Genomic DNA, 23,176 nt, shown 5'->3' with positions numbered 1-23,176 from the left:
TGATAAAGCATTTAAAAAGGCAGCAATCTCCCAGCAATCTCCCAGCAATCCCCAACGACAGCAAAAGACCATGAGCGGAGAATAAGACAATTAGAGCTCTCCCTGCCATCACCATTTCAGCTTCACTACTGCTTTTGTTACTACCATAATTGCCATTTGCATTGTCTGGCTGATCTAATTAGCCTTACCATGACAGGTTATGAGCTTTCTTATCCAGCCAGCCTTCCAATCCAGGATATTCTCCTTATTGCAATGTTTCTATGGAAGCTGGCTGACTACAAGGCACCAGTTCTTGTCCCTGCTTCCAGCTGCTAAATCTAATTTAAAGATGCTAAAATTAAAAAAGGCTTACATGTAACAGTACTGTTCAGAAAACAAGAGGCTGTACTTCCTATAGGGATAGCATTTAATCAGCAGTGAAATGACGAGAGCTACAATACAATAATTGTTTCACTGGTATTTCTGCCATTTCCAAACTTTCTAGCAGTACCTAGCCCACTCTCAGAACATTTTGAGAACTCCTTCCTTGTTAGATATTGAGACAGCAAGTATAGGAAACATAACACAGGAAAGTCCCAAGTCTTTGGACTTCCAGTTCAGCTGTTGCCCCAGTGACCACCTATACTGGACACCCAAGAATGCAGAGTCATTTACAAATTCTGTGATGGGCCGGGCCAGGGGGCGGGGGGCGGGGGGGGGGGGGGGGGGGGGGTGCGGGGCAGGGATCAAAAGAAGTACAGCAGGAAAACAAAACATTATCTTGATCATTTAGGAATTTTTCCTTAAATATATAGAGGATGTATATAAAATCCACTTTTGTTTTTCTCTGCAAAACACTTCACAGTGATATTCCCACTAGTACACATACAATCTACTGTATGATCTCAGAGCCTCATCATACAAAAACTATCAAAAAGAAGTGCAGTTTGTAGCTTATATTAGCAAATGTGATTACAGGCTTGCCTCCATGAAGACAAAGGAGCAGAGAGACACAACAGCAGGTGGGGGAAGCCCAATAACCTACTCAGAGAAAGGAGCCCCTGCCCCAACCCCTCCCCAGGCTGTCGCAGGGGAGACTCCACCCCATGGGCCAGGGGTGGCCCCCATCCGTCAGTCCATGGGAGAGGCTCTCCAGGTCTCCTTTCAGACTGAGGGGGTTTAGCCCAGGGGTAATGCAGTCATTGTGGGATGCAGGGGAAGACCATTTCAGGATTGTACAAAACTTACTATGGGATGTTTATGGTAGGGGAAAAAAGGTGGGTAAAGGGAGAGTTCAGGGTGCTTTGGGGAGGAACAAGTGCGGGAAACTAGAGGGAAAAGGGGATAAAAGCCATCTATAAACTAGCATTTGGTCAGTACGCTTGTCTGGCCATGCCCTGCACCTGATCAGCACAGTCTATCCCATCTTCTCATTAAACTCCATTTCCAACTCTTCTCATAGGTGGGGGGCTCTCTGCTCCATGGGTCTGTGTGCATACAGAGGTCCAAGTGCAGTAACTGGAGTCAGACCATGGGATATCAGGGCCCACACATCAGGGTGGCAACAACTGGAGAGACCGCAGAGTGTGCATTTGTGTAAGCGTGTATGTCGGTGTGTAATCACTACTAAACATCAAGCCAGACTAGGCAGCAAGTAGGGTAAGATGCTTAGGAGACAAGTATTGGTGTGGCCATAAGTCTGGGCCAGATAACCAGGGGGGACAAGAGGGGTCTGAAAGTTTGCTAGTGGAGAACCAGAAGGTCCAAGCCAGCTACTGGAGAGACCTTGGGATTTGGAGGTCAGCTACTGGTAAGGTCATAGTTCCAGACCAGCAACTGGAGAGACCCGTCTACATCTGTGTGTCTGTGTGTGAGAGAACTGGGAGACCAGAGGATCCTGGGCCAGCTACTGGGTAGACTGGGTGTCTAAGACCAGCTACTACAAAGGGATCTATACTGATGTGTGTATATGTATATGCTTATGTATTTTATACTAATGGGCTTTCATCCTGAGCAGCTAGAGAGGGGAAGAGGATGAGGCCATCGGTGCTCTTTGTGTTTGCATGAGTGCTGCATTTTCTGCCTGTGTCAGTCTGTGTGGCTGCTCGTGCATATATGTACATATGTATTGTGTGCATGTGTGCCTCTTGGGAATGTGTGCTCAGCCTTGCTGTGGCTGGACCTGAGGACACGGAGCTGCAGCAGGCTCACCTCTATCAGCCTACAGGATTCAGCAGCACCTAAACACTTACCAGCATCTTTTCTGGGGATGAGTCGGGAAAAAAGTATACAATTTCCTAGATCTTGAAAAATGTTCCCAATAAACAGAAAACTTACTTTTTCCAACACCACACAAATAAGAAATTAATTATTAAAGATGAACAGAAAATAATAAAAACCTCATTTAAGTGCTCATGGTGCCTGCTCAATAACAAGCCAATAAATGAGGTCTGTAACAGAACTAACGCCATTTAAAATTCTTCCTAAGGCTTGGGTTCATTCATGCCTGAAATACTAACTTACTGCCCATAATATCCAATACAAAATCTTGATGTATCTAAACTTTCACTGAAGTTCAAAACAGTCAGTGATATATACACCAGCTGGCATTTGAGCAAATGTAACTCACAATGAAAAGCAAAACATGACATCCAGTCACCTAGGTAAACAGCTCTGGTTCATAGCTGTCATTAAAGTGTTCACACGGGGAATACAGACAGTAAAACGACTAGTATCAGTTTCACCCTAAATAGCGATCAGTTTAACATCCTCGACACACACGATGTTTAAAGACATCAGCTAACCCCCCAGCACGTATCTGAGGAACACTCCAGCATCCAGTATCCCCAGAGTATCACGCACTTGCAGTTCAGATATAAATCATTGCATCTCACACGTTTCCAGACTGGGTAAATCGTTATTTTCCCAATGCCTCTCTTTTAAAACGCGGCGGTGCTATCTGAGTAGCCCCTCAGCCAAAGCCAGACAAGGCACCTCTGCTAAAGCACAGGAAGAAGAGAGGTCTCCATAGCAACGGGGACCGCAGAGGCTCTCACAACCCCTTTTCTTCACCCACTCCCCAAACTCAATTTTTCTTCGGAAAAATAATTGCTTAGTAGTTCACCCGAAAACACATAAAAAGCAAAAGCATAATACCTGTTCCAGACAGACTTTATCAAGGGTGCAACCTGAACTGGGCTTACTGCTGCAAGGTCCATTACTCCTGAGGCTTGGAACCACCCATACAAAAATGCAGGGGAAAATTATTCCCGTAATGTTATGATACTGTAATATGTTATTACTATGCCATTATTATTACATGCAAATATTACCACTCATATCATTACATTTGCCTGATGCTTCTTATTAGACTTGATTTTCAGTCACTTTTTGCTTTGCCAAACTTTAACTATTCCAGCTAATCAGCAACAAAGTTAATCTATGCAAAGTGCCTGGTTTAGAAGATTTCATCTAAAACAATTCCAATTTTTCTAAGACTGACACCAGTAGAAACAAAACATCATCCTTCCCATCCCCAGACCCTTTTCTTTTCCCCCTCAGACGGTTCTATCCTTTTTGGGGGCAGGGCTACAAATTTTTGCTGGAGCTATTGCAGATGTGCCCCTCGTTCTTTAAAAATTCTCTCAGTCTAGCCTTTAATCACGTACCTGCAGTATTTTTTTACTGCAAGATTCCCTGCTTCATTCTTTATAGAAGATGCCTGTGGCAAACTTCACTGGTAGCTATTCCAAGATACAAATATTTATTCCTTATGCTAGTATACATTTGCCTTTATGAACACGTTACCTAGACTGCCAGTTACTTCACGATTGTATCCCAGAAGGAATCTATCCTTTTATAAATTAGGTGCTGCAACAACTCCATTTTACATGTCTGTTCACAGATGTCAAGACAGGGAGATGAAAATCAGTTTCAAGGGCAGGGAGAGGCAGGAGCCAAACAGCTCATGGGAAATCCTCAGGAAAAGGGGTGAGCCTGAAGCCTTGCCTCTTCTTGTCCCACAGGACACTGGGAAGGCTCACTTTTCACTTGGAAATCTGGTATTGGTTTCAAAGCGTGCTGTTTTTCAAAGGACACCTCCCTTTGATATCATCACAGCGTGGTTAGAAACCAGGAGGTAATCAATCTAACCCACAGCTTCCAAAAAAAGTGCTATAACCACTAGAATAGAGTTCAAACTGTATCAGAGCATCCTCAGCCTTTCCAATGACATTTCTTTCTGTACGAGACAGATCTGGGAAGACAAAAGAGCAAGTAACAGAGCCTCATTCCCCAAACCCCAATTAAGGCACTGATCTACAAGATCTGGGAAAGTTTCCTGGCTTTGGGATTATTTGGGATACTTTCTGTGCATTTTTTACTAACTGTCTAGGGAGTAGACACTGGCACTGAGGACATCTCTTTCTCATTATAATTTTCATCAATTGTCTAGTGTGGGTTTTTTTCCCCAAATGTCTGAAAAGAATTATTTTTTTAAAGAAGAAATTAATGCAGTTTTATCTACATGGCTAACATGAAAATTGTGAACGGACTCAAATAACCTCAGGAGCACATGCAGACTCTCAGACCTGGGAAATATGAAAAGAATAGAAATGACAAACCATGATAATGGGATACCATCTCGCCTAAGCCTAACATGACACGAACATTCAGCTACACCCATGCTACACTCAGTAAAAGCACAACATATATTAGCTCCCCCATTTAACTGCAGTTAATGGTATGTAAATAAGTGAACTGTGGAAAAATCCATGTTAAGAGTGACAGAGCCCATATCCTGATCTCCCTCAAAACTGTTATTCCTGGTCTTCCTTTCCCTTCTCCTGAGAATAATAGAAGGTGCTATTGTCCATTGCATTTCACCCATCAATTTTATCTCCCTTTCAAGCTAAGCTTACTGTGCATGCTGGCTACAAGTGCTTTTTGGAGATCCTCTTCTTCATTTCCAAGAACGCCTCTCACGGCTTGCACTCAACTGAAAACAGCTGCAGCCACCTCCAGCGACCTCTCCCTGCCAAAGCTCGGAAGTAATACTCCCTCTTCCTTCTGTCAAAGGTTTGGTTGCTGTGCTAAAGTAATAATTAGTCTCTGCAGATTGATTACCTGTAATGGCAAGAGAAAAATATCCTTTGTAGAGTTATATTGCTCTATTCCTATATTCACTGCAAATCTGATCTCAAGAATCTTCTTTGATAAAAAGGAAGCTATTAAAAATTTAGTCGCTTTGAAAAGGAGCCCTATGTCATCCCAAGCTTTTTTAAAGAAAAAAAAAGCATCTGTGATTTGCCATTCATCAGTTGTCACCTATTTAAAAGTCATTGTCCACATGTATCCTTTTTCAAGCTACTGACAGCCACAAGAGTAAAAGCAGTAGCTCCATATTCTTCTGAATCAAATAGCTAATATTTTTTCACAGTTACCATGTTCAAATACTCTATTTTTCATAAACTGTTTATTCATTTTTGAATAGCAGCCAAGAATATACTAGAGCTTTTTGCTGTTTTCTTTTCATGCTGGAGGAGGGGGCGGAGGGAAGAAATTATCTGAATTAAAAAATACTATGAATTTCAGGTTACAAGTTTAAACTCTTAAATCCAATAAAAAACAACCTATAAACTTTGCCCTACCCCTCTGACCTCAGACTGAAAGATCTGAAGCCTCTATTTTTTCTGACTGTGAGTGTGCAATGAGTAACGCCAACAGCATTGGTGATACCCCTTTTCAGCCTGGCTACTCTGCTGTGCATTACTGAAACGTATTGCAGTGCTAGTTGCAGCCCTACCATGCTGTAGTTAATCCTCACAGTATGCTCTGTATATTAGAAGCCCAAACAGCCAGAGATATGCCCCCAAAAAATGGAAGAGTGAGATCACTGCATGAGCTCCATCTCACTATATGGCTACACGACAAGAGAACAAATGAGAAAATCTAGAATGCACCCAGTGTACACAGGTCTCAGAAGGGGGAGAATGGAAAACAAAAACCAAGAAACACTTTCCTAGGGTAATATAACAGAATTGCTGCGCAGCATGCTTCTCAAATGGCGGAAATTTCTTTACCTTAGGGTTCTCTTACCTGTAAAGCCAATGCAGATACATCTGCACAGCTAGATGTAGCTCCCATTCTATTAGTCACTATGGGAGAAGCCAGCAGAGTCTCACTTTCCTGGCCCATTGATCTCAGTCAGTCAAATCATAGTCGTCTCTTCACCGCAATAGCAGGCAACAAAAACTGGTCTCCCCTTGAAAGGCTCCTGAATTTCCTGGTTTCTGTACTTGCCCTGTGAGAACAAGCCCCGTCCATACATGGCAAAGGTACAGAGAACCTAGCACAATGACAGAGTCATGGGCACAACCACCAGTGGCCTGCATTGCCCTGGGACATGCTGACCATTATGATCACAGCAAATCATACAAAAGCTGAAGCCTAACTATTCTCCAGCAAGAGGAACCAACTTCCCATAGACATGGGAACACTACAAATTTTCCTTCTCTACCATTCCAATGCTACTTGTCAGTCCTCTTCCAAATAAAACCCTACACAATCAGCAAAACTCATGAAATCTCTTCTTTTGATTTAAAGAAGAAAAAAAAAAATCGCAAGCAGAACTTTACTCCTGCTCAAAGAGGAGCAACTTCAGAAACTGCACGAAAAACTGTGCTTTTGTTATGAATTTGTATCACTGATGGCACTCTGCTACTATGGCAATAGGTGGCAGAACAACATTGTGAAGTGGACAGACTCGGAAGAAAGACTCTGAAACAAGAACCCAGAGACAGACAAACAGGGTAACATGCCAAAAAAAATCATGAGAATGGAGAATATGGTCTCCATCTTCAAAACTTTAGTAATTTGACAGGGCAGTAGTTATAAACCTAAGTTTTATTTTATCCTTCCTTTTATCAACTTCACATGAACAACACCATCCCCTTGATAGTAGCCATCTGAATTTGCCAGCTAAGGACCCTAGCCAGTATTACCATGAGTGCAAATCATCATTCACTTCCACAAGTAATCCTGACTTCATCATCTTAGTCACATCCATTTGGTGGCATAGGTGGAGGGAACTGGCCTGAAACACGTTAGGCAAAACAAAACAGTTCCCACAGTTCTTACAAGGCAGTAGAAAATTATCTAACCTGAGTCAGGCAGAATACACAGGGAACCGCAGAGCAGATAGATCTGTGCAGGATTAGTGGAAGTGAAGCGATCAATCTCAAAGCAAATCTCTACCATTCTTGTTCTTCCATTGACGACTTCTACATCCTTTCAAAACAAGTTAGGACATGCAAAGCTCAAATCTCTTGACACCTTTTACCACACAGGATTAAGTCAACCGAAGGGAATCAGTACTGACAGCATGTGTTGCTTCTCATGTCACACTGCTCCCGTCTGCATCATTCCAGTGGCCAGTAAAATCAGCTAGTTCTTCCCATTGGTGCCTTTCACTTTCCCTCATATTTAAGGGAATGAAAGTTGCTGCATTACACACAGAAATTCAACACATTAGCTTTCCTTTTGCTAAGCCAATTAGGGGCAATTGAGGGGTTCAAAAAACAGTCATCCATATGAAAGAGTTGACAGAAGCAGCATAATTATTTTGGCTTCTATTCTCCTATAGTAACTTCTCTTAGAAGCAACAGATTTAATCATACTGTAACTGCACAGCTATGGCCTAAGCAGACTACTGAGTGCAACTCACCTGACCCCACGCCAGAAACACATCTCTACACATGCACTTGTCATTCCAGAGTTCCTGAGGCACCCACTCTCTTGATTTCCAGGAGTACCAAGTGCACGTGTGGATCAGAAAAGGAAAGTGGTAACGAGAGGCATGGGTCTTTTCCTAGTTCTTCTGCTGATGCTCAGCACGCTTGTATTTTTTTCTGTAACATGTTCCACACTCCCTGATCCAAGTACAGTTCAAACAGTGGAACGAGAAACACCAGTGGCAAGCATTTTCACTGTTTTATTCTAGCGCCGCCCTGAGTTGATAGCTTACAGGCTAGGAAATGCCATTACTATGAGAACTGCCCTTACTAGCCATGGAGCTGCACAGGAAGACAGCATTAACAAGGCCTTCTAGTCTCATACATACTTGGTACCTCACCTTGTGCATTTGGTAAATAAGTTCATCAACATGTGCAAAGCATTTAAAGCTCCCCAGATGAATTCCCCAGTTCATGAGTTCAGCTAAGCATCACAGACAGAAATGGCTTGCAAGTCTTGAACATACTGCAAATCTTTCCTTCATAGAGTCAAATCGATCTGCTGATCAGGATAACTAAATTGACCAAATTCATCCCTCCAATGCCTCCTGTCTTGTGCTGAAACCTCGTGGTGGGCTACAGCCAAAGGAGTGCATAATGGGTAGTACCAGTTGGCTTCAAAGTATAGAGATGCAGATTTACCCCATTTTATTCCTCAGTCCTTGAAAATTAAAATCATAGGTAGTCTGCTAAGCAAGAACTTCCACGCAAGCAGTGGAAAAGCAACAGTGGGAAGTTTGTGCAAACAGACTCAAAGTCACATAAATGGTTATTTAAAACTGTAGCATTTAAGCACATTATAGCTTCATTAACTCAGTAACTCATGACCAAGTTATCTGAAGAACTCTCATCCCTAAATTATAAGTGATTTTTAGGCTAATAATTATGTTTTGTCCATTCCAATCATGGAATAATCTGATTCTTTACAAAATCAGAATTTTTTAACAATGACAACTTTCTACAAATTAGGACAAAAAACAATAGGAAAAAAATCTGCGAATTGGCAAGCCTCTTCTTGATACTTCTGGTTGGTTCTACCAGTTAGATCTTCTGACGTACATGTTAAGGTCATATCCAGGTTCAAGCTTTGGCAAACTTGTCACAACTACACAATCCCTTTTAAAGACAAACAAAAATTCTAGAATCTAGTATCGTTGTTATTGCTACCTAAAATAATAAACGAATTGAGAATGTGCTTTCAATGTATTGTAAAGTAACCATAAAGAAGAACAGTTTGACTCTTTCTTGTCCTTAGCAGGTATCATGAAACACTCACCATAGCACAGTCCTTTCACAACACAGGGAAAACTAACACAAGAATTTCTCCTACTGTTACAAGTCTCCCCACAGGTCTCAAACAAATGGGAGAGAAAAACATAGTGTACGTCTCTCTCACAACTGACTATCACTATCACATTTTTCTGCGCAGCAGGAACCCAAATTAAATTCACAACCCCAGCTGTGATTCTTCCCTCTTGTAGGACCTGGACCTCTCTGTGCTGTAGACTGCTGCTTATGTCAGACCCCAGTATTCATTATCAGGACTGAGACATATACATTTGTTCCCTTTCAAGCTGGAAGCAGAAATATTTTTTTCCTTTTAAAAGGGTAGTGCTATTTTATGCAATAGCAAAGTGGCTTGGGCACTGACGTTGTAGGATGTACAAGCTGCACATCCTCCTAAACCAGAAAGAATCCAAACCCATACATCCTACCTCTGAGGAGAGTGCCCCCCATCTCATGCTTTAGGGGGAAGGATAGTCCTAATTCCCCTCAAAGGGTTTCCCCTCTGCAAAGAGGAACCTGAAACTCACTGGACCAAAGAACTGCTATTCTGTAGCTCAGCTGAGGGGCCCACCTGAGGGAGAAAAGATCTGCATGCCGCCCATGCTCTAAGGACCATGGCAGAGAACAAATGAAGAGGAAAATTAATTAACGGCGTTTGTGCAAGTGTAAGTATGAGGTAAATATCCAGTTGTTCTCCCCTGCTGATGCAGAGATAGTGTGCAGCAAAACATCTGGCACGTATGAGGGTTGAGCATGCAGGCACCAAAACCCTGAGACCTTCGGGAGATCAGGGCTTCAGCTTCTTTGTGGCTTTGTTTCCATTCAGTAAAGAAGGAATAGCAGTACATTCATACGGATGATATGGGAAGACATTTTTAAAGACTCTCAAGTTTTCAGCTGTTATGATAGCGTGTCATAAATGTTCTTAAAATAGTGTTTTGGGGCAGCAGGGAGATTGGAAAAGAAGGCAGTTTCAAAAAAATAGTTAAAATTGGTTTCCATCACCGTAAATCCATGAGGCCCACTGCTAACATTTGTCATTGGACTACTGCATTTTCATATTTCAAAAAACCATAATTTCCTCTCCTATTTTGCTCTTTGATAGGCCTGGAGGAGTTACTGATCTGGAAGCTTCATCAGCCTCCCAGCCATCCAATCTGCAGATAAACCCCTTATAACAGGTCCAAATCTTTTCACAGAGTCCACCTCTTGAAAGCAAATTGCAGGAGTGCCAAACCATGACTTGCAGTAGTCTTGCAAAATTTATAGCTATGGTATTTTTTGGTTGGTTGGTTGGTTTTTAAAAACTCCTAGCTGCTGAAGGCATGATTGTCTGAGAGTGTCTGTTTTCTTCTTCAAATAACATTTGAGGATCCATGCTCATGAAAGTAAGTCTGGACATATGACCCAAATGTACACTCTTAAGGCTCAAAACCCAAAAGATAAAGAACTAAAATTCTGATTTTTCTCATCCAAATTTGTTATTTTTAGGACACTATTTGCTGGCTATCATTTTGTGCCAGGCACTATCCAACATACAGAAAAAGAGAGTCCTTTCCCCATACTACCTATGCGCTAAATAGAAAAAAAGCAAGAACCATGAGGATTACCCCCACTGGACAGAAGAATAATTGAGGCCAAAAGACTCAGTGATTACAGTAATAACCAGTAAGTGTATCGCTAACTGAGCCCAGAGCTCAACGCTGTTCAAGACTATGCTTACTATCTTCTTCGAAATTATTTAAGTGATATTAAATATTACCAAGAGGAAATCCATATTAGAATTAATTACCATGGCCACAGAAATGGATTTTAGCATTACTCAAGATCAGGAAAACCAAAAACAAATCCCTGATAATAAGTGCCAATGACCATTAGCAAAGTCCTATTGAACTCACCTAGGAGAGCTGGAGACTTTCTCAGCCAAGCCCTGTGTGAAAAGCCTCATCATCATTTCCAGTAACTAGCTCTGAATGACTTAGACAGTAGCAGCATTTTACTGAAATCCAGCTTACTGATCTCCCAAATAGTGCTAAATTGACTCACCAAAAGGCTTATTTTGCCTTTTTTTTTTTTTGGAGGGGGTAAGAAATTCACATGTATTCCTAACAAAACAATGTACTATAAGCACCTAGAAAGCAAACGTACACACATTTGTAAAGTTATATGGCCATATATATTATTCGTTTACTACCACATATCTAAAGTGTATGATTCCTAATTTAAGTATAACAAGTAGGCAAGATTGCACGTGGTTATATATGTTTACAGCATAAAGCACTTCCAAAGGATTCATCTGAAATCTGCAGGACGAAATGTAGAATTACTGCAGTGTGAAACAGAAATTCAGTAAAACTTGTTTAAAACACTCCACACCCTTTTCTATGGTAAAGAGAACAGATCCCATTACAGTTGAAAATCAACCCATTAAATTTTTACCCATTAAATTTTTGCCCATTTAAATTCTGATAGAAAAGTTTACAAAGTGATACATACATATAATGTACTGGTTCTCATCTGTGATGAATAGCTAACTTTTTATAGTAATAGCTTTTACACATCAGAAATCCACAAGGAACATGAAATCATACAGCTGAGGACCTAAAATGCAAGAAGAAGAGCCACTAAGGCAGAAAATTATGCTTGTTACTGTTTGGTCTGCAGTCCCTGGCCATAAGGATAAACAAACCGCATCAACAAAAAACTCCAGCAACACCCACTTACCCAGCAAAGACCCTACGAAGATGACAATTTGCACAGTGGTAGTGAAATGCCTGTAGGTCTGCTCTTCGCCGTGCTCCTCGCTCTCCGCAGTGCCAGCCTCGCTGCCGTTCCCACCCTGCCACACTATCTGCCCAGCCGAGGTGTTCCTCATCTCCAGAGCTCTGGTGACAGCCTGGTACGGGGCATGCTCGCTTTCATTCCTCAAGATCCAGCTTTTGTTGTACCCCATGGCGAAGTTCCTGCCTTCCTTGCTGCCACCTAATAACCACAGGTTATTGAGCCCCTGCCTTTAATGACTGAATGGAGCCCACAGGCAAAAAAGCACTTATGAGAATAAAGCCCTGTCTCTGACACTCAGAGGCATCTTCACCACATTTCTGTGTCCTGGAAAGCAGGTTTGGCTTTTCACATTTCTACCTTGTAAATCATGATAGCCAGTAAAGAAAAGCAGAAAATAAAGCAGGCTCCTCCTTGCAATTAGCTGTCCCGCATTTCTTGCTTCACAATACCACAGCGTTTCCTCAGCATGTTTTACTGCAATAAACGTGAATGAGGAAATTACAGTGTACACCACGGCTCATCTTCCTAACCCCGCCAGGTCACCTCGCGCCCGCCGCGTACACGCTTGCACGCACACCGACTTACTATACATTAAAACCAGTTTGGAAAAGTTGATGGACCATAAGCTCTGTCCCCCACTCCATTCTCAGCCTTTGCATTAGCTTTTCTCACAACCTTGAGAGAGGAAAAACATCTCTTTCCCCGTGGCACATCTCCTAGTGCTCTCTTCTCTCCTTCCGCTCACTCCTCCTGGGGTAAGACATGGCTCTGTCCCGCGTCCCTCCTTGCTCTGCGCAACACTGGACACCAAGAAGACCCTTAGACAGCGTCCAGAGAAGTAAATGCCTGCTCAATGGCTTCCACTGCACTCCAGTTATTTCTCGGGGAAAATTAATTTGGTTTTGAATCCCAAGGCGGGGGGCACTCGAGCCTCCAATGAACCAGCCCTCCGCATGATCCTGCGTGACCCCCTCTGAGCGCGCCCCGCACCAAGCGCGGCTGGCGGTGACACCCCTGCTCGTACGCGCGCCAACATGCCGGCCCGGGCGCCGAGCTACGCTGCCCTGCCCTGCCGCTGCCCGCGGCCCCGCCACTCCACACTGCGGACAGCCGCCGACCTCCGCCGCCCGCGGGAGGCGGTGGCCCGACGGGGCGGGGCGGGCCGCCGAGCTCCCGCCTCCGCCAAGCTCCCGAGGGGCGGCGGGCACCGCCATCACGTGGCCGCGGCACTCAGCAGGGTCTGCAGGGCCGCCATTTTGCTCGGGAGCGCTGGGGCGGGCGTGGCTGGGGTAGGCGGGAAGCGCCTGTCGCGGCAGCCGCGCCGCCACGGGCGGGCAGGGCAGCCCTGCGCCCGCAGCTCGTCATCGTTAGGCAAGCGCCGTCTGGAAGCCAGCATTTCTAAACCGGTATTTTAAAACAGGTCCGTAATTCTGAGGACTGAATTCCAAAAGACAGTGCTAACTTGCAGATATACATATTATTAAAATAGATACTTCTTTAGTATGTAATTTGCCAGGAAAGCTTTTCTATAGGCATAATAAGTTTGGGTTTTAATTGTGCAAAAAGTGTCCATATAGCGGGTGCATATTTGCCTTTAATTTGAAGATTTTAGGAGGATGGCTAGTTAAAAATGAAGCCAAAAAAGGTTTTTCAGCCATTGGCCAGCAAATCTGAAAGTGCCCCCTGGAAGAACAGCTACCCTTGAGTGTAACCCCTGCACAGCAAGGCATTTTCAGGGACCCCAAACTGACAAAATGTATTTCTGTGATCTATGTCCTGTCTCCTGTGAACTCTGATGATACAGGAGAGAGCTGAGTGCTCTGGTATGGGTTCAAAGACATTTGCTGACCACAGGGAAACAGGCACTGCCACCGTCCCATCCCACCACAGGCCCTGGAGGCTGTTGGCCAAACCTCCGCTTGCACCTCTGTGTTTGGGCCCTGCCCTATGCAGCCTCCTGTCACTCCTCTGGGAGTGTGAGTCTCCCAGCTCATTGCTCCAGGCTCTCTTCCAATAATTCATATCTCTTCCCCACTCCCAGCCTGGACCCAGGCTCACCCACCCGCCTACCCTTTCCTCTCACCCCTACTCCCAACTCATGCACCTTGTCCAGCCAGTCCCAGTTGTTTTTCACTTTCTCCAGGCAATAATCAGCAGCTTCCATTGTGCTTCCCCCTCATCTTTGTTTCCTGGGGCTCCTGCATCAGCTTCCTCCTCCTTTTGGTCCCCCAACATCCCTGTGGCCATTTTGGCCAGTCTCCGTGACCAGACTCTCTCGTGCTCCCTTCCACCTCCCGGCCACCAGCAAGGAGCCTTTCCTCACCCAGTCACCCATTTCTTCAGCTCCTCCCTCCGGGACCCTTCCCCTCTCTCCTGCACTTCACCTGGGGAGACTCACCTCCCCTCACCATGCACAGGGGGAAGTGAAAGCATGCTCTCACGTCCCACATCATTAAATTTTAATGGCTAGAATTAAATTTTAATGTTGTGGGATGTGAGAGTTGTAAATTTTGTCTTAAATTTTGGAAGGGAAGCTTCTGTCCAGATGCAGTCTGGCACATGTTCAGCGCGGGTGGACTCTTCAGTGATAGTCATTGTACTCCAGTAAATCTGCGCGGAGCATGTGAATACTTCCCCCCCCCCCCCCCCCCCAGTAATATAATTTGGTTTACTTTATGCAGGTTTTCACAAGGCTAGCTAGCAAAGCCACAGCACTGAAAAAGGTTGTCTCTTCCCCCTCACCCATCAAATTTTCACACTTCCGCTGGGGTACAAGACTTTTTAAAAGAAATTCTCAGAATGTTTTTATTATGATGTTATTTTTCTCTGGCTTTCTTCTTGGAAACAATGAATCAATGTAGAAGAAATTAAGAGAAAAAAAAATAGCCTGAGGTAGACATCTGGTCTAGAACATTTAATCCCAAATGGTTAAAATTTTGCCAAGAACGGAGGGCGGGGACGACAGTCAGGCAGCTTTAACAATGCATACTGTTACCTGACCCACCCATTGTTATGCAATGTAACATGGGAGAAGATTCCCACGTGCTGGGCAGTGTACCCCACACAAAGTGCTTGGAAAGTGTAAACCCATGATTTCTGATAAAATTTTACTGAAGTTTCTTAATTACTTACTGCATCACATCTTCAAATTGGCAATTCTTGCTGCATCTTTGTGTGGGAGAGAAGATGAATCCGGGGCCTAGAAACTTTTATTTCTTGTCTTTAACACAGAGAGGCTATCTATATACAAACTGATAGATGAGCATATGCAACTGCACCAGTGGTTCAAATATAGCAGTTACTTCTAAGACGGTGCAAGAAACTAGTGGACAATTACAGTGCCCCCGGTCACATTTGACTGTGCAAAAGGATATCTCTGTTGTTGTTAGATGAACACTACACAGCTTTGGTCATGCATTTCCCACAAAAAAAAAGATGAGACAGAAAAACGCTACCACTAAAGGCACATTCCAGGCATTCCCAGACATGGTGAGGAACAGTGAACAGCATCAGAACAGTGATACAGTTTAAGATTTGTTTTGGTTAGATACTAATGACATTATGAAACTACCATTTATTAAATAAGTTATAATCCCAGCTGGGACCTTAAGAATTATGGAAAGATAAACAAAAGTATGCACGTAACAAGTTCTCAATTTCAGAAGGACAAATTGAGAGCCATAGAAACTATTCATTAGAGTAAGTCCCTCCTTAAGTGGTCTATTTATAACAAAAAGTCTGTACTTGAAGGTCAGGGAATAAAGTGAAGATCACCAAAACTCCATTGATACAAACCTTGTAAGTAAAAGGGAAGCATCGGAAGATTCTTCATGCAATTACAAAAGTAAAGAAAAATTGAATCCATTATACTGCAACAGTAGAGATTTAAAATAATGCAAGTATGGCTCTGAAACTTATTTTACTTGTTTTCAATTAAGATGACGGAATTTGATCTTTAGGGGCAAGATAATATAACTAATGGGGATCCTGGTATGAACATGACTAGGTCTAAGGCAGAAGGAAAACTCCAACATTGAGTTCATTCCATCTCAGTGGACCACACTTGTTTCCTGTGTTTCCTAACAAATAAAATCACCTAAGTATAGTATATGGGTGCATGGTAGCAAGCTACAGATTACTGTAGCGTTTTTGTTTGCCTGGGGATCACATACCTAATAGGTAAGCTTGTATGTATGAATTTACCTGGGGGGGGTTCATTAAGATCCCAAAACTTTAAAGGCTACGTCATCTTGTGGCAATCCTTCCGTTCACTAGTTACCACATGAAGTGACTGAAGAAAAGCACATTTTCTTCTCTGCTTACCACCACTCCCCTGACAACCCCCAGCTGCCTCTCTCTGGCAAGTAAGTTGCCCCCTGGAGACCCAGGGGCTGTGGGGGTGCTCACAGGGTCTGGCGTCACCTCGTGTTTGGAGCTCAACCAGCCGGAGAGTACGGCTGCTTACACTCCACCTCCTAGTGGTCGCTAAAGCAATCCTCAGTGGAAACATTTTTTTAGTTTCCACATAGATTTGTATCCTGGCCCAGCTCTACATGACATCCATTGTGAATTTTGTGGTTCTTCTTCCGCTTTGCAAATCTTTCTCAAGGTCTATAAAAAAAATCCGCACAGTAATATGTCTGTATTTGCAGATATACCTAGAGGCGTATCTGGGGGAAGTTCAGACTCAACATTAGGAAAAGGTTCTTCACTGAGAGGGTGGTTGGTCACTGGAACAGGCTCCCCGGGGAAGCGATCATGGCACTGAGCCTGTCAGAGTTCAAGGAGCATCTGGACGATGCTGTTAATCATATGGTTTAGTTTTAGGTAGTCCTGCGAGGAGCAGGGCGTTGGACTCAATCATCCTTATGGGTCCCTTCCAACTCAAGATATTCTATGATTCCATGAGGCACAGCTACTCTGGGCCTACACAGCTGTGAGGACGGGGCGTTTGGAACGAGGCAGTTGGGACCACGAGTGGCCATAGGGGTTGAGCAGGGCACAACAGCAGCTGTGGGCAATACGCCACGGTCCCTCCCGGGCTGGCAGAGCCCCAGAAAGGCCGCCGAGAGCCGTCGGGTCCACGTCCCTGCACGGCCCGGGGCTAACACGGCGCCGAGGCCGCCGCCAGCCCACCGCACCCCGGCACACAGCTCCTGCGAGGGCTGCGGCACTGGCCCCGGCCTTTCCCGCAGCCGCCGTTACGGGACGCACCATGCCCAGGCGGGGCCGGGCGGCCGCGGCCCCGCGGCTCCTCCTCCCGCCGCCGCGGAGGCGGTGCCGGGGCGCGGCAAAGCGCGGCCGCCGCTGGCCCGGCGCCACTTCCACGGTGGCAGCGCCGCGGGGCCGCCCGCGATGGCTGCCGCCCGCCCCCGCCCGGGGAGCTAACATGGCCCGGGCGAGAGGCGCGCAGCAGCTGCCGGCGGAGGTGGCCGCGGAGCCGGCGGAGAGCTACCAGCTGCGGCAGGAGAACGAGCTCCAGGTGCTGGAGTCCATTTACGGGCAGGACTTCCAGGATCTGCGGCAGAATCAGGCCTGGAAGGTAGCGAGCGGGGCTCCCGCGGCCGGCCCGCTTGCCTGCGCTGTCCGCAGGCGCGGGGCTGCCCCTCGCCTGGCCCTTCCGAGCGCGGCGGCGCGGGGGCCTCGTCGCTGCTCTCTCTTAGCGCTTCGTGCGCCCATTAATGGTTAGAGAGGCAGAGCCGCTCGTTCTCCTTCGTCCCATGTGAACGGGAGGCAGCAGGAGGCAGAGCGGGCCCTTGCTACTTGCGGATGTGGGTGGTGGCGCTCGCGTTGCTGCGGGCGGGCGGTGGGAACGTTGTTAGTGCTTTCTCGCTGGTGTCGAGCCCTTGTATTTCTTGCCTGGCGCATCTTGCCTCTAGCTCTTTGCCCGTTGTCCTCCCCTACTTCGGCAGGCAGCCGTGTCACTGCCTTTCGATTAATCCTTTAGGTCGATGCGTTCACGCTATAATTAATGCTGTGCACGTAACTTGCATTTTAATTAATTGTCAGATTTATAAAAAATTGCTTCTTAATTCATCCCTTAACCGACTAATTACATACCTGCTTAATTAATTCATCTCATGGGTATACATGTTGCTGATCTTTGCATATTTCTTATATGCTGTGGTTTACTCGAACTGTGGCTGTTTCCATGATAATGTAATACTTTAACATTCATTTTTATATTTTTTTTTAATTACAACTAATTAATGCTCAGGGCTAGTCCTCACTACTCTTTTGCATTTCTCTTTCGTGTCCACAATGTCTAATTGATAATTTTTTTCCAGTTGCATCTGTGACACTGTTTTCCTGTACCTGGAGGTACTGGTCACTCTTTTCAGTTCCCCAAGTTCACTGCTACTGTCGTTTCTCTTTACATTCTTTTGTCTTTAGTTTCTACAAAATACACCATAGCCCTAGCTGTCTTTTTTCTGCCATAAACCTGAACTTACAATTCTTGCAGCACCCTGTAACTTCTTTTTTTTTTCCCCCATGGAGTTTGATGCAAACACTGTTAGTAATTTGCTGGGTTTTCAGAAGTGTTGCAGACCTCGCTGCCTATTAAAGTCATACCTGACATTCTCTTGACTTAACCTGTTCTTCTCCCTGCTGGAAACGCAAAGGGAAGATAAAGGGCATAGTGACCATCTTTCAACCTGTTTCCATATTTGTTATTCCATGTGGTCTTATTTCCCTGACTGTTTGTCATGTTACTAAGGTCTGGGTTGGTTTTTAAAAAAAAAAAAACCAAAACAATTTTCTAATTGGAAAAAAAAAGTTTAGAATGTTTATATGGGCATGTTTTACTTTATTATGATTTTGAGTAGGCAGTTTGAACAGAATGGGGGGAAGGGCAGTACTTGTTAAAATTCTGGTTTATACCAAAAATATATACACAAAAAAAATACTAGCCATTTGTTTGGCCACACAATGTGTATATAGATGTGATGTTATAGTCTGTTGCCATGTCAGAAAATAAAATACTGACTGTTGTTTATTAGTGACCTAAAACAAACACAAAAGAGACAATATTGTTCTTATAATGAATGCTTTAATCTGTGCTATTCCATAAATAACCTGTTACATTTATTTAATTTTTTCCTACTATTAGCCTACAGTAAGCAGAATACAAGGGTTTTATTATAAAACCTCCTTTTTGCTCAGTCTGAATCATCTTTCTAATAACTAACTACACTTATCCGAAGAAGTTCTAAAAATATACTGGATAAACTGTGATAATCAGTGAACCAGTTCACTCTCATTGAGCAATGTCAATACATTAATATTTTTTTTTCACGGTTTGGATGGTCTAACCTGAATTCTGCCATAATACAGGTTGTGAGAGTTGTGTGCTTTCATTAAAACAAAACCAAAAAAACCTTTTAAATCAAAAGTTTTGTTTTCCATTTTAGGTACGACAACCTCCTGAAATTAATTTAGTTCTGCGTCCTCAGGGATTGACTGGTGATAATGAAGTATATGCCAAAGTTGATCTGTGGGTCAAGTGTCCACATACTTACCCTGATACGTGAGTGAACGTTAAAATATAACCTTCTTTCTCTGAACATTTTTCTCTGTTTTCCACAGTAAAGTGTAAGTTGAAAAAACATGTAGTTTTATTCATCACTCGTATTCTTGCTTTCTGCATGTCAGTATTTAAGCCTGTGGTATTTTGTAATAGGCAACTATAAAATTTGGCACCTGAATTGGATGTGGTCTTTTGTGCAATGGAGAATAATAGGGATGCATTTATCAGTGCAAGACTGCAGCCCCAATTTGTAGCTTGGAGAGATGTAAACACGGGTGTACCTGCTAGCATCTTAGTGCCCTTTTTAAACTTTTTCCACTCGTGACCTGCTGAGAGGGGGACTGAATGTTCATTTTTAAAGCAGTCTGCTGCCTTAGTTGTATCTGCTGTTCCTGTTTTCTGCTGGATTAGCCTTTTGGAGGAGTTCTCCACAGAGAATTGTAAAAAGAATTGCAGGTGATCAGCCCCCCCAGCATTTTGGGCTCGCAAGTTATTTCTGGGTTAAGTGTTGCTCTGTGCCCCGTTTCGTTCAGTCCTTATGCCACTGGTTGTGTCCAAAGCATAACTCCCTTCAGCCCGTCCATTTGTGCTGTGGTATGAGTGGTGTGCAAGGGAAGTGCTATTCCTTACCAAGTGATAGCTCAGTTATACCCTGTAACATGGGATATAACAGCCACTCTACTTTACTTTAATTTAAGATAGCATAGCTACAGACATTTTACTTGTTTACTTTATTTTAAACATTTTTTAGATTTAGCTGTTACTTACTTATTGCATATGTTTCTTTAGGTTTGTGTAACCTGTATAGTGGTGATAAATAAATTTTAAACACCTAAATGTTGTGCTAGTAATATTTTTAAAGGACTGTTATGTAAATCACTGGTTAAGAGCTGAATTATAAGAGTCTGCAGGGTTTATTTGGTAGTTTTTCTCTTAAGTATAACTGACAGGTAATCTGCAGCCACAAAATTTGATGGTAGGGAATATAAAACAGTATTTCTGGCTTTATTCTATATTGTATATCTAATATTTATGTACTGCTTATTTGAGCATTGACTAATCGCTAAGTGACTATGAACTCCATTCCTTTTCCCTCACCCACCGTTTTTACCAACATTCTGTTGCTTTTTACACTTACTTTTTCTAACGAGGAATTTTTTATGTTTTGTTGCTGTCCTCCAGTGTCCCTGAAATACAACTAAAAAATTCAAAAGGCTTGTCAAATGAGAAAATAAATGAATTAAAATCCAGACTAGCTGAACTGGCAAAACGGCGCTGTGGAGAGGTAAGAACTTTTCACTTCCTTGAGAAATATACTCTGGAGCTAAATAGCTCTAAAAATGTGTGGTATAATATAATGGAATACATCCACATTGGAAGTATAAGTTGCATTGCTCCTAAGGAAGGAGAGACTTTCTTTCTTTCTTAAGAATGTTTCTAATTAATGAAAGTTCGGAGTATGCACGCTCTTAAAATATAGTGCATGTGTAAATAGTGCAAGCTTTATCCCTGTTTAAAGGCAGATTTAAAGGTTCATGTTATTCTCGGAGTTATTTCACAGTATGAAAAGCAATACTAACTCTAAAATTGAGAGCTTTCTGCACTCTTCAGATTAATTTGAATATTGTAAGTGGCTATACCTGTTTAAGCAAACAGCAATTATGTGGGGAGTTTTTCAGTGTGATCTTGTTCACCTAATGCTGAACTGAAGGGCAAGAGACCTTACTTACACCACCAGCTCAACAGTTGACTTCTGTGGCTGTAGCACAGTCACTCCATGCCACTGTGCCTTTTTTCCTACTGTGTTTAGGAATAGTGATTCTTGACTTGCCCCTGAATAGGATAAAAAGAGAAAGATGGAGAAACATATAAAGCTTAGAACTCGTATCTATTTTAAGGGATTTTATAAGTCACCAGGTATGTTTGGTATTAACAATACCTTTCCATTGTTGCTGAGGACTGAAATGATTCAAAGAATTACTAGCAAACATTGAATTCTTGGTGAAAGCAGGGTTTACGGTATGTTTCTTATACTATTTGGAAATGTTACAGGTGAGCACATTTGATTTGCTCAATTTGCCTTTTTAAAAGTGAGAAATACACAGCTGTGGAAGTTGTTATATGCTGAAATGGGATAATATTCTGCTTTCAGTTTCCTACACCTGTCAACTTTACAGGTTTGGCAGGGGTTGCCTGTTGTTCAGTCTTGCCACATCAAGCCTTTTTTCCATTTGCATACTATATTTCTATTTTGATTGCCAATTTTTCTGCAGATAATTTCAAAAGACCTGTTTTAACCAGTTACTGTTTTGTTCATTCTGTTCAATAACCAAGAATTTCCTCAATTTTTTCAGTATCTCTGGAAATTGGCAGTTTAACAGTGTATTCTGGATTTTTTTTTTTTTCTTTTTTGTAATGACTGTGCTATGGACAATTGATAGGAAATACACGGTTCAAATTCTCCAAGTAACCACTAAACGATGCAATACATACTCAGTCTGCTCACAACTGACCCCAGGAGAGCGATTGGCCTCTAGGGCTTTAAATCCCAGTTTGATTTCTGATCTCATTGAAAGGAGCTACAAATGTGTCATAGGTTTTCCTAATGTTAATTTTTCAAAGCAAGAGTTGTGCTTGCTCCAGCAATGTGTAGATGCAGTTGTGAGTTACATGTATGATACACATTTTTGATGAATGACATACACAATGCATTCCTGAATTACTTTCTCTGCAGGAAAAGGGAGATAACTGTTCTCTCTGCCTTGACAGGTATTCTTTATTGAAGTGCATTCTGCAATATGGAAAACTTGAAAATACCTCAGTTACCTGTCAAACTGAACAGCAGATTGTGGCTTTTTTAATTATTGAGATTCCTCCTTTTTTATACATGTGTGTACATGCATGATCGCCTTGCCTTCTGAATAGCAACCTGGGAAAGATATTTTCGTTTGCACGTCAGATATATGCATGTTGCGCTCTTCTTCCTATTCTGAATTGCCTCCTGGCTTCATTCTTACTTTCAAGCAGGGGATTTGGTGTTTGAGAATCTTCTAAATGTCAGCCTGTCGCAGGCAGATGGTACAATTTAGTTTGGCTGTTTTCCCACCTATACATGCAAATCCTGCTCAGTGCTGCTGCTGACTGCTGGAATGCATCTTTCTGATGTACTGTCCTTTAATTTCGGAGATACAGTGGTCTATTAGCACTGTGAATTGCTTGAATTAATAAAGGGATGCTACTTAGACTGATGAAAGCTTTAAGCCCTGACAGGTCAATAGATCATCATCAACATACCCAGTTCAAGTAAACAGTAACTGAAAATTGATTCCAACCTTGCAAACCACATAGCAGAATTCAGCTGAGTTTTCAGTGCAGTTCTTATTTTAATAGTTGTGGTTATATGAATGTGGAATGCCTTAAGTGACTTTACAGTTCTAACTGGAGGGGGCTAGTTTGCAGAGGAAGGACTGGATTGTGTGTTAGCAGTGAAGTAAGTAACTGTTTCATAGCAGTAGATACAGTAATAGACAATTGCAAAGGATTTGTTCTGTTGTAGCTCATATGTCATAAACACGTATCTTTGTGAATAGAAAAATACGCCTAAAAGAAGATGAGAAAAGGAAATTTATTTTGAATTTTTTTTTTAGAAAAAGATGATGTTTGAAGTTGGCTTTCTTACAGTATTTTTTGCCGTCTTTGCTACTGTGGTCAGGGATTTTTCATGTTACAGTTTATTAATAAATAGTTCTGACAAAAAAATACTGAAATATGGTAAATTCTCCCTGATAAGTAACAAAATCAGCAGTCA

At 42.9% G+C, this 23,176-nt stretch overlaps 2 protein-coding genes across 5 annotated transcripts in view; one reads left to right on the top strand and one right to left on the bottom strand.

The window, feature by feature from the left end:
- Positions 1 to 12,868, bottom strand: part of GPR176 (G protein-coupled receptor 176) — a 47,220-nt gene extending 34,352 nt beyond the window's left edge. Inside the window, exon 1 of the mRNA XM_076344890.1 lies at positions 11,781 to 12,868. Within this exon, the coding sequence (XP_076201005.1) occupies positions 11,781 to 12,009 (229 nt within the window). The 5' untranslated portion in view covers positions 12,010 to 12,868. The remainder of the gene's footprint in view (positions 1 to 11,780) is intronic.
- A 4,298-nt stretch (positions 12,869 to 17,166) lies between these two features.
- EIF2AK4 (eukaryotic translation initiation factor 2 alpha kinase 4) overlaps positions 17,167 to 23,176 on the top strand; it is a 45,563-nt gene continuing 39,553 nt past the window's right edge. For 2 of the 4 annotated variants that reach the window (XM_076344884.1, XM_076344887.1), the window contains exons 1-3: positions 17,179 to 17,382; positions 19,253 to 19,368; positions 20,551 to 20,653. In XM_076344884.1, coding sequence (XP_076200999.1) covers positions 17,230 to 17,382; positions 19,253 to 19,368; positions 20,551 to 20,653 — 372 coding nt within the window. In that variant the 5' untranslated portion in view covers positions 17,179 to 17,229. Of the gene's footprint in view, positions 17,383 to 19,252; positions 19,369 to 20,550; positions 20,654 to 23,176 lie in introns of all 4 variants that reach the window. The other 2 variants (XM_076344886.1, XM_076344885.1) reach the window with 2 other exon arrangements.

The sequence above is a fragment of the Aptenodytes patagonicus genome, chromosome 7 (assembly GCF_965638725.1).
Source record: "Aptenodytes patagonicus chromosome 7, bAptPat1.pri.cur, whole genome shotgun sequence".
Classification (NCBI taxonomy): Eukaryota; Metazoa; Chordata; class Aves; order Sphenisciformes; family Spheniscidae; genus Aptenodytes; species Aptenodytes patagonicus.
The sequence above is the reverse complement of the archived record's forward strand: the minus strand, read 5'-3'. Positions and strand labels throughout refer to the sequence as shown.